At 54.0% G+C, this 16032-nt stretch overlaps 1 protein-coding gene across 10 annotated transcripts in view; it reads left to right on the forward strand.

Moving 5' to 3' along the window:
* MAP4 (microtubule associated protein 4) overlaps positions 1–16032 on the forward strand; it is a 135881-nt gene that overhangs the window by 100206 nt on the left and 19643 nt on the right. For 9 of the 10 annotated variants that reach the window (XM_068146116.1, XM_068146113.1, XM_068146109.1 and 6 more), the window contains 3 exons: positions 12132–12232; positions 13707–13919; positions 15110–15287. In XM_068146116.1, the coding sequence (XP_068002217.1) occupies positions 12132–12232; positions 13707–13919; positions 15110–15287 (492 nt within the window). The remainder of the gene's footprint in view (positions 1–12131; positions 12233–13706; positions 13920–15109; positions 15288–16032) is intronic. The other variant, XM_068146117.1, reaches the window with a different exon arrangement.

Here is a 16032-nt window from a genome sequence, read left to right on the forward strand (position 1 = left end):
GAGCCAGCCCCGGCAGGAAGCGAAGCGCTCGGAGATGTCTCTCTCCAACAAGCAGCCCGCAGCCCTCTCCGAGTACAGCCAGCTGTGCAAAAGCAAGAACCCAGAGAGCTTCTCGGGAGCCTTCCACTGCATGGAGTCCCCCAAAGACTTCGGCAAACCCGAATTCGAATGGCAGAGGACTGAGGGGAAGCTTAACGAGATTGGCTTGAACGTGAACGCGGGGGGACCGATTAAGGATGGGCTGGTTAAGAACGCTGGCTTCACGGATGAGGACAAGCTCTGCTTCTTTGAAGGCAAGCTAGACAAAGAGCTAAAAATAGCTCAGAAAGACAAAAGAGAAATCGAGGTGCAAGGCAAAAAATACCAGGCAGCTGCAGGTCACCTTGAGAGCTGGGCTCTGATTGCTGAACCGTTTCCTTCCGCGGAAGGGAACTTTGCAAACCCTAAGGCTACAGATTTTCAGGTGGGACAGGCTGGAGCCGAAAAATCTGGGGCTGGGCTGGGTAAAAATGAAGCCATCACCGATCAGGAGAAAGCAGCTGGGAAGGCTGGAATGGAGACCAAATGTCAGCCAGCTCCAACCCTGCCCAATCTGTCTGTGTCAGAGAGCCAGCCCAGCAAATTCGTGCAGGAGCAGGAGATCAGTGTCTGGAACCCTAATTTCCACTCCACTCTGCCCAACGATTCGGGCTCTAAAGAAGCCACGGTGAAAAAAGATGGAGCCCCCAGCTATTGTGTGCTGGGGGTGGTTAACGACGGCTACGTGCAGAGTGGATTTCCCTCTTCCCCAACACCACCCAAGCCGGAGCCCCCAACTACCACCGTGGAGCTGGCACAAGATGACTCCAAAAGTAGTGACTTTAATCACGGCTCCGAAATGGAGGAAGAGCTGGAGGACAGGCTGGAGGACGGCAGCTGTCTGCAGAGGGCTGCCCACCAAAGGAAGGCAATGAGGCGTGCAATGTCCGAGTGCTCTCACTTGTCTGTGCCCCTAACCCTGGACCTGGCTGATAAATACCCTGAGCCGGTGCTTAGAGAGGACGTCGCTACTGGGCTGCTCTCTCCTAATAGCAGCCTGACCCAGTGCTCCAGCCCCACAGCCAGGAAGCCGGGCGCTGCGATGAAGAGGTCAATGACCGTGGCAGAGGAGCAAACATCTGTCTGCGGCTCGGGTCCCCAGCAGAGCAGCGCGCCGGGCAAGGAGCACCAGTCCCTGCCGGCAGAGGAACCGGCTGCCAAGAAGAGAGAGGAGTGGAACGGAGGCAGCAGCTCGGGCAAGAAGGAGCTGGCCAGCCCGAGCTTGTACCGAAGCAAGCTGGAGCAGATCCCTGAAATCAGCAGCCAGGACAAAGAGAAGGAGGAGGCGGCAGCAAAGAAGGAGAAGAGAAATGCCACCGATGGAGCTGCCGGGCTGGATGCTGCCAAGAGCAAAGGCGGCGAGCTGGAGCCCGGCAAACCTGCTGCTCCCCTGGAGAGAAAGGAAATCGAGGTCAGCCCTGTGCAGAGCTCCCTGTCTCCCAAGCAAGGAGATTTACCACGTGATGGTATGTTGCTAATTTTTACCTTCCAGACGGAAGCTGGGAAGGAGCTAAGGGACCTTGACAGGCTGCAGGCAGAGGGTGGGCGGCTGGGTGCACCTGAGGAGACCGATGTGGGGCTTAGAACAAAGGAGGGATTTGGGGGTAGGCAAAAAGGGAGCAAAAATGCCCAGAAATAACTCTCTGGCTGGCTCCATGGCATCTGCAGCAGCAGCTGCTCTTGCTTGCTTGCTGGGCTCACAGATTCACAGATTGCATTGACTTGGCAGGCATCCTCAAAAGTCATTTTGTCCAACCCCACTAAACCCAGGAGGTTTTCAGGTCTGCAGCATCACCCACGGTGGTTGTCTGTTCAGGACCCTCTTGCCACTCCCTCCTGCCAGCTCAGGTGCCCTGGTTCAGAGCTATGAGGCTGTTCCCAAAGTTCAAACCTTTCCATCTGTGTCTGGGATCTGAGGAGTCTGCTTTTCCATGAAGCTTTTTAGCACCTTTTGGTCAAAAAACAAGTGGATGTGACACTCTGGGACGTTGTCTAGTGGTCCTGGAGGTGTTTCAGGATGTGGTCTAGTGGTCATGGAGGTGTTCTGGGACACGGTCTAGTGGTCATGGAGGTGTTTCAGGATGTGGTCTTGTGGTGATGGAGTTGTTGGGTAGGAAGTTGGAGTCAGTGATCTTGGGGGTCTTTTCCAACCTCAGTGGTTCTATGATTCCCTTTGAGGGCAGCAGTGAGAGTGAGCAGGGGTGGTGATTTGTGTAGTGAAGTTCTTCCCAACATCTTCAGTGCTGAAATCCAAGGTGGAATTTCCTGGTTGCCCTCCATAAGCTCTTTCCCAAACCCCCCTCACAAAGGAGCCTTTCCCCTCACTGTTGTCAAGAGCACCTTGTTTGATTTGCTGGTGTTTTGGGGATGGATGAGGTCAGGCTTTCAGCTCTCTGAGAGGAGCAGCTGAGCTTTGTTCTACAGCCTAGAGCAACATCTGTGTCCCTCTGGCCAGCTGCAAACCTGCTGTTTTGGGCAGATGTGGGGTGTGGGGATGGGCTGGGTGCCGCTTCTGCTGCTGTGTTCACCAGAGCCTTGTGTGTGCAGCAGGGGGAAATGTGTCAGGGAAGCAAGACAAAAGACTTGGGTGAGAATTTGTGCATCCCATGACTTCTGCAGCCAGCTGCTTTACGGAACTCTCTGAGGAGCAGTATAAAAGATGGGATTAAAATACCCAGGTGGGAGGTGGTGGTGGAAGTGAGGAGCATTTGGGAGGGTTTTGGAAGCGAGGGTTTGCTCCAGAAGGCTGGAGAGAGTAGAAAAGCTGAGCTTTCCCCAGCACTGAGCAGGGAAGGTTGATCTGGAGCAGAGTGGTTTGTGCTCTGCTGACTGGAGTTGTCTCCCTGGCTCTGTGGTGTGGTAGTGACACCCAACGGTGGGTCTGTCAGCTCTGGCACCAGGCTCTCATCATCCTCCTGCCACTGCCCACCTGCACCCGAGGCACCAGAAGGGCAGTGAAGGGTCTGGAGAACAGGGCTGGTGAGGAGCAGCTGAGGGACCTGTGGTTCTCCAGCCTGGAGAAAAGGAGGCTGAGGAGAGACCTCGTTGCTCTCTGCAACTCACTGCAAGGAGGCTGGAGCCAGGTGGGGCTTGGTCTCTTCTCCCTAGGATCAGGTGATAGAACAGGAGGAAATGGTCTGAAATGGTGCTAGGGCAGGTTTGGGTTGGACATGAGGAACAAATTCTTTCCTGCAAGAGTGGTCAGACATTGGAACAGGTTGCCCAGGAAGGTGGTGGAGTCTCCTTCCCTGAGGGTGTTCAAGAGAGGTGTGGACATAGCATTTGGGGACGTGGTTTGCTGGTCATGGTGGTTGCAGGCTGAAGGTTGGACTCTATCCAACCCCAGCGACTGTACAATGCTATCACTGCAGTTGTTTACTTTACTGATATCTCTGGGAGGCTTCAGTTTCCAAGACTATGGTCTGTGGAGATCTGTGGAATGAGTTTTTGGGTGGCCCAACCCTCCCCTCTCTGAAGTGCCACCACATCCAGCCTCCTCCCCTTTCCATTCCCTCTGTCTCCCCTTGTCCCTCACGGTCTGCTCGGCACGCAGATCTTAACTCACCCTGGCAGCCCTGGCGGAGGTGGTGTCGGGTTTGGTGGCATCATGTCATGGATTGCAGACATGGGCCCTTCCAGCCTGAGGAGAGGTGTCAGGTCCTGTCATGCAGGCAGTTCTCCCAGCGATGGTCACCAGAGTGATGGAGTGAGCTCCTGGCTGCCAGCCACAGCTAGAGAGGGCACCTGGAGGTGGATTTGCTTGGGCACAGGTAGGACCTGTGCAGATGTGTGGTTACCTGAGGGTTGTCAGACTTCTCGGTGACTTAAACATGGAATCACAGAATGGGATGGTTTGGGAGAGACCTTTAAGTCCATGGAATCCAGCCACTAGCCTAGCACTGCCAGGGCACCACCAAACCATGGCCCTCGCCACTGCATCTCCATGGCTTTGAAACCCCAGGGATGGAGACTCCATCACTGTCCTGGACAGCCTGGGCCAGGCCTGGACAACCCTTGAGGGGCAGAAATTTTCTTATGTCCAACCTAAACCTCCCATGGGGCAACTTGTGGCTGCTTCCTCCTGTCCTGTCACTTGTTCCTTGGAAGAAGAGACCAATCCCCATCTGGCTCCAGCCTCCTTTCAGGGAGTTATAGAGAGACAGAAGATGTCTCCTCAGCCTCCTGTTCTCCAGGCTGAACAGCCCCAGGTCCCTCAGCTGCTCCTCAGCAGACCTCTTCTCCAGGCACTTCACCAGCTTCCCTGCCCTTCTCTGGACCTGCTCCAGCAGCACTTGTAGAGTAAAACTTATCTGCAGAAAAAGGTGGAAGAGAAACAAAAAGTCCTGTATGTGTGCAGGCCTTTCATCCCACAGGACTTCTGGGGTGGAGAGCTGGGGACATCCACCCTGCGACTGACGTATGTTTCCAGGGTGGTTCATACTGTGGACAGTGAAGAGGCCAGGTTTGGCTGGCTGGCAAAGTCCATGGAGCTCAGGAGGCAGCTGTTTCAAAACACAGCTATGTGGAGTCTTCACCTCCAGAAAACATGGAAAGCATCACCTGATGTGGGCTGACACGCTCTGCCCCGCAGGCCTGAGCAGTGGTGCTGGAAAGGTCCCTGGCAGAGGAGCAGGCAGAGCTTTCTGGTTGGCTGCTCTTTGCAGATGGTGAATTCATCCCTCCACACTGGCTTGAAACCAGTTCTAACCTCCTGCCATGGGTAGGGACACCCCCCACTAGCTCAGGTTGCTCCAGGCCTCATCCAGCCTGGCCTTGAACACCTCCAGGGAAGGAGCATCCAAGACCTCCCTTGGCAGCCTGTGCCAGTGTCTCACCACCCTCACTGTTACGGGCTGCTTGGGGTGGGGTTTGGCTGTTCTGTGCTCTGCAAGGTGTTGGTGAGAAATGAGCTCTGCCTTTGTCCTCTCCTGGGAGGAAGCAGAGCCCATGGATAATGTAGTTCCATGTTTGCTTTGCTTTAAACCCCTGGAGTTTGGAAGAGATTTTTGGAACATGAGAAAAGGAACAAAAATTCCTCAGATGGTTCTGAAATGGAGATCTCCTCAATGAGAAGAGCAGCCTGAGAGGGCAGCTCCTCAGTGCTCAACAAGAGCTAAAGGGTGGCAGGCAAGAGGCTGGGGCCAGACCCTTAGCAGTGATGCCCAGGGACTGGACAAGGGGCAGCAGGCACCAGCTGGAACCCAGGAGGTTCCATATGAACAGGAGGAGAAACTTATTTGGTGTGAGGGTGCTGGAGGCCTGGAGGAGGCTGCCCAGAGAGGTTGTGGAGTCTCCTTTTCTGGAGAGCTTCCAACCCCCCTGGCCATTGATCCTGGGCAAGCTGCTGTGGGTGCTCTGCTTTAGCAGGGGCTTGGACTGGATGATCTCCAGGGGTCCTTCCACCTCCACCATGCTGGGCTTCTGTGAGATGCTTTCAGGCTTTCTGTGATGAGCTTTTGCTTCCTCTCCCTGTTAGCAGCAGGGAGGTGGCTGCAGTAACTCCACCAAGCCGAGACTTGGCTGGAAGGGTGGAGCTAAATCTGTCCTTTGTGTTCTGTTCACGGATCAATGACCCCTTCATACCCTCATCGATTTCTTCTGCTTCAACCTTAGCACTCACCTTGCAGGTCTCCTTCCAGGCACAAGATAAGTGTCCAAGAGGACTCACAGATCCCTTGGAGCTGATAGGAACATGGTTTTCCTTCTCTGTGTAGGTTCCTCCCTTGTTTTCCATGTTCTATTTCTTCATTCCCAACTTAGCATTTACCTTTGGAAATTGGAAGGTCCCTTCCAGCCCAATGATTTGGGGTAACAACTTTTGTCTCTGGCACCATTCTCATCCTAAAAATCCCTGAAGGAATTGTCCAACCTGATCCCAATCATTTGACTGGCACCTCTCAGAATTTCAGCCAGAAGACTTCCTTGGCCCTCTCCAGCTGGGGTTGTTTTGCTGAACATCTGCTACTCCTGGAGGAGTTTTTAAGGTGGCTTGGGACTGTAGCTTAAACCTATCTGTCTGGCAGGTCTTTTGGTCTCAGTCTGGTGGCACATTTGGGTTCATTCCATGCTAAAAGCTGTCACAAAGACAAACCCTCTGGGGTCTCTCTCGTCCCCAGTGCAGGTATTGGAAGGAAGGAGCTGCTGGCTGCAGATCAGAGCTGAGCTAAGCTGCAGAGCTTCTGATCCCTCCTTTCATCAGCAGTTGCTGCCCCTGTCAGCAGAACAAGCAGTGGCTTTGTTCCCTGCTCTGAACAACAACTGATTGATTCATCCTCACATTGTGCCCGAGCTGGGGTGTGATTTGTGGCACGTCCCTGGTGCAGGGGCAGGGAGACATGGGGTCCTTTGGGCTGGAGGAGACCTTGAAGAGTCCAACTGTTAACCCCACAATGCCAGAGCACCTTCTGGTGGCCTTACAGTACTTCAAGGGGCTGATCAGAAAGCTGGAGGTAGACTTCTGAGCAGGGCCTGTTGTGACAGGACAAGGGGTGATGGCTTGAACTCAAAGAGGGAGATTCAAACTGGAGAGAAGGGAGAAATGTTTGACACTGAGGACAGTGAGAGCCTGTCCCAGGGTGCCCAGAGAGGTGGGAGATGCTCCATCCCTGGACCCATTGCAGGTCAGGTTGTTTGGGACTCTGAGCAACCTTCTCCAGTTGCAGATGTCCCTGCTGACTGCAGGGGGTTGGACTGGATGAGCTTTGAAGGTCCCTTCCCACTCAAAGCAGTGTGTGACTCTGAGGCATCAGCTGCTGTAAGCCCCCTTAGAACAGCTTCTCTATGACTTGTTGCTGACATGCAAGAAGTTGAGGTTGGGTGCATCGTGGGTAACATCTCTTTGCTCTGGAGTGGTCAGGGCTGTACCTGTGTGGACAGGATGGAACTGCAGCTCTGTGCCTTCAGGTCCTGGAAATCACAAACTCACAGATTGCATTGGGTTGGAAGGGACCAGCAAAGGTCATCTTGTCCAACCCCTCTGCAGTGTGCAGGGACACCTCTGAGCAGATCAGGCTGTCCAGGGTCACATCAAATCTGATATCCCTGCCCCAAGCCCTGCCCAAGTCCTAGCAGCCTGCTGGGAACAGTCTGAGGTTTCCCCAGACCAGCTGTGGGGGCAGACTGAAACAGGGCTTCCCTGCTCCCCACCTGCTGCCCCTTCTAAGGCCACTGCAGCTGTGTGCTCCCTGGTGCTTGCAGTCTGACTGGGAGCTGTACTGGTCTCTCTCACTGGAGTTTGTCAGGGCCATGGACAGGAGATAAAGCTTCTTGGTGGTTTCATCAACATCCTGCCACTTTTAGCAGTGAAAAGGGAAGAGCTCCTGGATCTTGGTGACTTTTGTACATCCAGCATCACGTTTTTAGCACGAAGTAACAGTCAGAGAGCCTCTGCCCAGCTGCTGGGGCTCAGTCCATGCTATGGTGGGCAGAGGCAGCAGCTCCTTGAGCTTGGTCTGGAAGAACAAATTCTGATTGAGGATTTCCCTTCCTGGGTAAACAAATTAGAGTCTTAACAAATCAACTTAGGTTTAGAAGATGCAGGCAAAGAGGACATCTGCTTTATTCCCTGATTTGTGATAGCAAGTGGAGATGTCCACTCTGATTGAGCTGCGCCGGGCGCCGGCTCAACTGGCTGGATCTGGGTCAGGCAGGAGACATTTTGTTCAGTCTTCTCTGGGGAGGAGAAAGCAGATGAGGGTCCTGTTCCTGCTGAAGCTGATATTTGTTGTATTCATAGATTCACAGAATGATTTGGGTTGTAAAGGACCTTAAAGATCATCCAGTTCCAACACCCCTGCCACGGGCAGGGACACCTCCACTAGCCCAGGTTGCTGAAGGCCTCATCCAGCCTGGCCTCGAATGTCTCTGGGGAGGGGGCATCCAGGACCTCCCTGGACAACCTGTTCCAATATCTCACCAACCTCACTGCAAAGAATTTCTTCCTAATCTCCAATCTAAATCTGCCCTACTCAAGCTCAAAGCCATTGCCCCTCGTCCTGTCACTGCAAGCCCTTGTCACAAGTCCCTCCCCAGCGCTTCTGAAGCCCCTTCTGCTACTGGGAGGCTGCTCTAAGGTCTCCCTGAAGCCTTTTCCATGCTGAACAGCCCCAACTCTCTCAGCCTGTCCCCACAGGAGAGGTTCTCCAGCCTCTGATCATCTCATGGCCTCCTCTGAACCCACTCCAGCAGTTCCATGTCCCTCTCATGCTGGGGGCACCAGAACTGGTCGCAGTGCTGCAGGTGGGATCTCACCAGGACAGAGCAAAGGGGCAGAATCACCTCCCTCACCCTGCTGGTGATGCTCCTCATGATGCAGCCCAGGACATGGTTGGCTCTGGGCTGGCAGCAACCATTGCTGCCTCATGTTGGGTTTGTCATCAGCCAACACCCCCAAGTCCTTCTCCTCCAGGCTGCTTAAGTGCCCTAAAAAAGCTTGGTCTGGTGGTGAGATTTGTGACCAAGCAGCCCACTCTGGGTGGGGATGGCTGGAGAGGACCTCACAGCATTCCTGGTGACCATGGGCAGGTTCAACTTGTGAGGTTGTTTACGTTTCAGAGGGAGAGTAAAGATGGGCACTGCCTTGCTGCTTAATCTATTTCTCTTAATGGATTTTCAGCTGATGGCTCTAATCCCTGGGAGAATTATGGAGCTGTTTCATTGAGTGATGCTTTAGTTGAGCTTAGCCTGCTGGGATCCCTGGCTGGGGATCGGGAGGATCACGAGCACATTGGAACCCAGCTGCCAGCCTGGGTCAGCGCCCTGGGGCAAGGCAGGTGAAGTTCAGAGCCCAGGAGATGGGAGCTGACACCTCACCAAGTGGTGCTGGGAGAGGAGGAGGAGTGCTGTGGCTGTCAGGATTTTAGAGGTGCCAGGAGGAGGCTGTTGTGTGGCTGTGTGTCCTGGGAGGGAGGGGGGAATGAAAAATGTCAAAGAAAAGGAGGCTGAGGGGAGAGACCCTGTTGCTCTACAAGTCCCTGGAAAGAGGTTGGAGCCAGGTGGGGGTTGGTGTCTTCTTCCTAGGATCAGGTGACAGAACAAGAGGAAGTGGCCTGAAATTGTGCCAGGGGGCATTTAAGTTGGACATGAGGAACAATTTCTTTCCTGCAAGAGTGTCATGCACTGGAACAGGCTACCCAGGGAGGTGGTGGAGTCCTCATCCCTGGAGGTGTTCAAGAAACCTGTGGACATGCTGTAGTGGCCATGGTGGTGTTGGGTTGATGGTTGGAATTGATGATCTTAGAGGCCTCTTCCAACCCAAACAATTCTGTGATTCTGTGAGGGCTCCATCACACACCTTCATTCCAAACACAGTGTGGAAATCCCCATGGTGTCCTCTGCTTCACAGTTACAGCAGAATTAGAAGTGTGATCCACTTAAACTAGAAGGGAAACTTCTCTGGTGTGAGTGTGCTGGAGCCCTGGCACCTGACCCTCACCCCTTCTCCTGTCACAACAGACTGATCAAAAGTCTGTCCCCAGCTTTCTGATCAGCCCCTTAAAGAACTGCAAGGCCACCAAAAGGTCTCCCTGGAGCCTTCTCTTCTCTAGGCTTACAACCCCAACTCTCTCAGCCTGGCCTCACAGCAGAGGGCTTTCAGCCCTCCCAGCACTGCTGTGGCCTTCTCTGGCCCCACTCCAACAAGTGCCTGTCTGTGCTGAGGACTCCAGAGCTGGATGCAGGATTTTCTTGCAGCATTGCTCTCAGAGTTGGTGCCTCACACTGATGTCACCTGGCAGGTACAAAGGGTTTGATTTCCATCCTTCAGATCCTCCTCAGTAGGGAAGGGCAGGGCTGGGGGTGAGGGTGGAGACACCAAACAGTAGGGTGCTGCCATGAGCAGCCTGGAGAGAAAACAACCCTGATGTCAGGGTCATGCCTGCCTTTGAGTCCATCAGGAGGAGATGCCAGATTGGGATGTCCTTCCTGCTCTCCTTCAAGCCCCTTTCCCTCAGGATTCATCCAGCTCTGGGTGCTGACTCAGCTCAGATGGATTTTCTCCCTCAGCAAACATCACAAGGAGCTGGAGGAGCTTGGGGCAGAGCAGCTCCCAAGCCCAGCAGCTCCCAACAACATGGCTTTGAAATCTCTTTCAGAGGCTTTCTTGCCATGCTTGGGGGCACAGGCCAACTGCAAAGTCTCTGCAGTCACTCCTGCAGCCTAATGAACAGATCTGATGAAGACTTGGCAGCTCTTCCCTGCATTCCCTGTGCCGAGGACATCTTCCCAGGCAGCTCTCTCAGCTCTCTGGAGAACATCCTCATAATTAAAGGGTGAATGAAAGCAAATGTTCTGATGAGCACAATTGGGTTGTTACTCACACTGAGGCAGCACAGGAACAAAACCATCCTTCTCCTGTCCCTCGGGGTTGTCTGTGGGGTCATGTGTCCTAGGCTGTGGGGATGGAACCTCAGAGATGAGCCTCTGGCCCCTGAAGTGGGAAAGTTCCTCGCCCAGCTCTGCTGGGGTGATCACTGGGACACAGCAATGAGGGGAGGGCTGGAAGACCTCTGCTGTGAGGCCAGCAGAGGCTGGTAGAGTTGGGGCTGTTCAGCCTGAAGAAGAGAAGGTTCCAGGGGGACCTTCTGGTGGCCTTTCAGTGCTTCAAGGGGCTGATCAGAAAGCTGGGGACAGACTTTGGAGAAGGACCTGTTGTGACAGGACAAGGGCAGATGTCTTAAACTCAAAGAGGGAGATTCAGACTGGAGAGAAGGAAGAGAGGTTTGACATTGAGGGTGGTGAGAGCCTGTCCCAGGTTGCCAGAGAGGTGGGAGATGCCCCATGCCTTGACCCATTGCAGGTCTGGTTGTTTGGAGCGCTGAGCAACCCGCTCCAGTTGCAGATGTGGCTGCTGACTGCAAGGGGTTGCACTGAATGACCTTAAAAGGTCCCTTCCCAACCAACCTATTCCATGACTCCACGCTAACATTGTTGAAGTTCCTGCAGAGCAGCCCCTGTTTGATTCAGTAGCATGAAATCAGATGAAATTCACCTTGTCCTTAGTTCCAAAGCATGGAAGCTGCTGGAGCTTAAATCCTGAGTCTTTGGGAGCTGAGGTTGTTCAGGGGCTCCTGGAGCAGACGAATCAGCGTTACCCTGTGGACGCTGCAGTGCCATCATCGAGCAAGAGGTTTCAGGTTGCTGCTGAAGTAGCAGTGCCTGAAAGGGAACATCCAACAGCTAGAAAGTCACCTTCATGTCCCAGAGATTTGAGGCTGGTGGGACCCAAACTGCTGCCATCCTCAGGTGTGGGATCCTGAGAGCAGAGCAGAGTGAATGGACACAAGGTTGTGGTTGAGGAGCAGGAGCTGCCAACATCAGTCGCTCCTTCTGGTGTTGCCGTAGAGAACAGTGGGAGAACATCAGGTTAGTTGGAACCCAGTGGAGTAAATTGGTGTAGAGGAGCTAGGATAGATGAGCTTAAAAAAAGGAAGGAAGAGCTTTTTTAGGTGAAGTTGAGTGATTCTTCAGGATTTAGCATTAGAATCGGTGTCCAGCCTGGGGGGTTCGGTGCTTGTTTGGCTTCCCGAGCCATTTTGGATGGTGAACCAGCTGCTCCAAAGGTGTTTCAAAGCTGCAGAGATGTGGTGCTGAGGGCCATGGTTTAGCACCAGCCTTGGGAGAGTCAGAGAATGGTTGGACTTCCATGAGCTCAAAGGGCTTTTCCAGCCCAAACCATTTTATGGTTCTCTGATAAGGCATCGTGTAAAAGCTGGGGGAGGTCAGAACTTCCCCAGTAACGCTGCAACAGCTCATGGTCATGACTTGAAGGATGGGCAGGTTTGCTTTTGTAATGAGATCAGAGGTCTCCTTCAGCTGCTGTCTCTTTTCCTGCTGGAATAATGTGAAAAATGGGTTGCTGGTGGCATCTGGATGGACCTGCCCTGTTCCAGGGCCAATCTTTCTTCCTGTAAGTATCCTGGTTTGGAGGAAACCTTCCAGAAATACTCCAGCTGGAAGTGCTTCAGTCCTTTCTCCTGATAGTAAGCTATCAAAACCCATGTTAAAAACCCCTCAGACTCACAGATTTCCTTCCTTTGATGTTTCCTTTTCCCCAGTAAAACCAGAAGAGACCAAACCAGCTGAAGCTGTGACTGGGAACGACATCACGGCACCTCCCAACAAAGAGCTTCCTCCCAGCCCTGAGAAGAAGACCAAGGTAGGTGTGGTTCCACCTTCAGCCTGTTTGCTTCCATGGATTTTTATTTGCCAGCTTTTCTGCTTCTTAAGCTGTAGCAGCACAAGTTCTGTTTTCTGAGCTGCTCTTGGTCAACCATTTCACTGGGACAAAGAGCCCAGGCCTGGTGGTGCCAGCGGAGCCTGGAGCAAAGGTGACCGAAGATGCATTTCCTAAGGGTGCGATGAGCTTTCAGTCAGTTCCCTGCTTGCTGTGGGTGGTGTGGGAGTAGTAAGGGATCTGACAGCACTTCTGCTCCACCCAGAGCCTCCTGCTTGGTCACAGCACCTTCATTTTCAGTTAGCATGCAGAGGTCCTGTGCAGAAGCTGATGGGCTCATCTTTCAGGGCTGTTTATGAGACACAAGAGATCTTCCAGAGGTGTGCAGCACCCAGTTGAGGCCAGCCCCAGATTAGAATCATAGTCATGGAACAGTTTGAGTTGGAAGATGACTTTAAGGTCATCAAGTCCAGCACTGGCAGATCCCTACCAAACTGTGGCCCTCAATACCACACCTTGAGCTTTGAATCCCCTCCAGGGACAGGGACTCCACCACTGCCCTGGGCAGCCTGGGCCAGGCCTGGGCAACCTTCAAGAGGAAGAAATTGTTCCTTATCTCCAACCTGAGCCTCCCCTGAGACAGCTTTAGGCTGTTTCCTCTTGTCTTGTCACTTGTTGCCTGGGAGAAGGGACCAACACTCCTGATTCTTTGAGTAGAGATAGAGGCAGGAGGTTCTTGGTCCTTCCTTCTGTGCTTTAGATATCTCCTGAATTTGGGTCACACCAACCCCATGGATGCTCCAAGCTTGGGGCAGAGTCACTGTAAAGTTGCCTGGTGGAAAAGGACTTGAGTGGAAAAAGGATCCTGGTTTGGATCAGAAATGGTGTGGCCAGCAGGACCAGAGCAGGGATTGTCCCCCAAGGACTGGGCACTGGCAAGGCCACACCTCAAATCCTTGGCTCAGTTTTGGGTCCTTCACTCCAAAAAGGACATTGAGAGGCTGGAGTCAGTCCAGAGAAGGACAGTGCAGCTCCTGAAGGGTCTGGAGAACAGGTGTGGTGAGGAGCATCTGGGAGAGCAATGGGGTTGTTTAGTCTGGAGAAGAGGAGGCTGAGAGGAGACCTTCTGGCTCTTCCAACCCAACCAATTCTCTGATCCTATCACTGGGACCAATCCTGTTGGCTTTGAACTGGGTGGGAACCCTCCCATGGGCTGCCTTGGCGCCCTCTACTGCCACCTCCTTTTGCTCTTTGCCAGGCTCAGAAAACAGAAAGCTGCTTCAGGTTCTTTTCTTTCCATCCCAAACATCATTGTTCTGTTCTTTGGTTGACAAAGTTTGGTTGTGGGGTGTTTGCTTCTGGCTTTTTTCCTTTGTTTGTTTTGTGCTGGTTTGGTTTTGGTTTTTTTGTTGTTTTTGTTTTATCCTGGATTTTGCTTTTTTGAAAACCCATAAAGCCTGCCACGTCCACATCCTCCACCAAGCCTGCTGCAGCGAAAGCCAAGCCCCTGGCAGCCACCAGCCCAAAGCGGCCAAGCTCTGCCGCGCCCGCCCCCCACAAAAAGCCCACCAGCCCTCCGGCGGGCCCTCCGACAGCCACCGCTGCCAAGCGCCCCGCCACCGGCACTGCTCGGCCCTCCACCCTAGCTCCAAAAGAGGCTAAACCAAAGGTAAGAGCTGCTGGCTTCTGGGGGAGCTCCCAGAGCTTGTTTCTGTCTTAACTTCCCAGTGTCATACCCTCGAGGCACACCGCAGCGTGGGCACGGGAGGAGAGGAGGAGGAGGGCTGTGGTTCCTTGTTGTGAGAGCCACAGGATCTGCTTCCATTGCCTCACAGGCAGCAGCAGATCCCCCCTCCTAGTCCCAACATGCTGGGGTTGGAAGGGACCTCTGGACATCACCCAGTCCAACCCCCCTGCTAAAGCAGAGGCACCCACAGCAGCTTGCCCAGGATCAATGGCCAGGTGGCTTTGGAAGCTCTCCAGAGAAGGAGACTCCACAGCCTCTCTGGGCAGCCTGGGACAGGGCTCTAGCACCCTCACACCAAACAAGTTTCACCTCCTGTTCATATGGAACCTCCTGGGTTCCAGCTGTGCCCCTTGCCCCTTGTCCTGTCCCTGGGCACCATCATGAAGAGTCTGTCCCCAGCCTCCTGCCCCCCACTCTCTAGCTCTTGCTGAGCATTGAGCAGATCCCCTCTCAGGCTGCTCTTCTCCAGGCTCAGCAGCCTCAAGGCTCTCAGCCTTTCCCCCTCACAGAGATGCTGCAGGCCCCTCAGCAGCTTCCCAGCCTCCCTGGACTCTCTCCAGTAGTTCCCTGTCTCTCTTGAACTGGGGAGCCCAGAAGTGGACCAAGGACTCCAGATGTGGCCTCACCAGAGCAGAGCAGAGCAGGAGGAGAACCTCCTTGACCTGCTGACCACACTCTTCTTCATGCCCCACAGGAGACTGTTGGCCTTCTTGGCCACCTGGGCACAAACTGGCTCATCTCCACCCTGTCACCAACCCCAACCAGGTCCCTTCCTGCTAGGCACTTCCCAGCCTCTCTGCCCCCAGCCCAGAGCCTTCATGAGGTTGCTGGGACCCAAAGGCAGAACCCAGCCCTTGGCCTGGTTGAACCTCATCCCTTCAGCCTTGTCATAGCTCCCATTCAGCAGAGTCTGTCCTGTCAGTCCTGCACTGAATAGAGTTGGTGGCTCCTGCACATGCCCTTTGCTCTCCTGCTCTGCAGCCTTTCAGTGGGACCCAAATGATGTGTTGGAGACTTTAACCACTTTCAGTTGGTTTCCAGCTCCTTGTTGACAAAGGCTTTGAGGAGCCCCCCAGTGCAGTCCCACCTGTAACCAGCCTGTCCCTTCCCAGGTTGCAGACACGAAGAGCACAGAGAAGCGGACCTCACTTTCCAAGCCTTCATCATCTCCCAGTCCTCGCCCTGCTGCCAGGAGCTCCTCTGCCGCTCCCCGGACGACGGCGGCGTCGCCGGTCACCCCGGCTGCTGGCACCAAGAGCACCACTGCTTCTCCTCCCAAGAGGCCCACCTGTGAGTAGCCTCCTGGCTGTCTTCAGCATAGCTCTCTTCCCGACCAGCTGAGTTCCTCTTCCTGTGGAATCACAGAATCAGAGACTTGTGCACTGGGTTGGGTGGGGAAAGACCCCTAAGGGGCAGCTAGGCCAACCCCCTGCAGCCAGCAGGGGCATGGGCAATAGAGCAGGCCTCGCCGGGGCAGGACCAACCTCCCTTGACCTGCTGGTCACACTCTTCTTCATGCCCTGCAGGAGACCATTGGCCCTGGCCATGAGTGCACATTGCTGGCTCCTGGGCAGCTTGTTGTGCACCAGCACTGCCAGATCCTTCTCACAGCTTCGTCAGGAGTCTGTATCCCACTCTTCCTGTTGGCAAAGAGGGGACTTCCCATGGGCTTCATGCAGCCAGCATGAAGCACAAGCAGCATTCACCATCTGGAGAACGCTGGTTTCACTCACTTGAACGGAACTTGAGAGATTCAGTGTTGAATGAAAGTGGTGAAATGTTCTCAGGTCTCCTCAGGGGGCTTGCCCTCACTGGCAAGGTTTGCCAATGAGCATCTGAAACTTAATTCCACAGGGGCTTGTTGGAGAGGGCACAGCAAAGGGCTATAAAGATGCTGAGGGGACAGAAATACCTTTGTGATGAGGAAAGATGCTAAGAGTTGGGGATTTTGAGTCTGCAAAAGAGCAGCCTGAGGGTAATGATCAATACTGAAAGGGTGGGTGGCAGGAAGAGGGCACCAGGCTTTGCCAGTGGT

The sequence above is a fragment of the Melanerpes formicivorus genome, unplaced genomic scaffold (genome assembly GCF_026170545.1).
Source record: "Melanerpes formicivorus ecotype bairdi unplaced genomic scaffold, bMelFor1.0.p_v2 SCAF_13, whole genome shotgun sequence".
Lineage (NCBI taxonomy): Eukaryota > Metazoa > Chordata > Aves > Piciformes > Picidae > Melanerpes > Melanerpes formicivorus.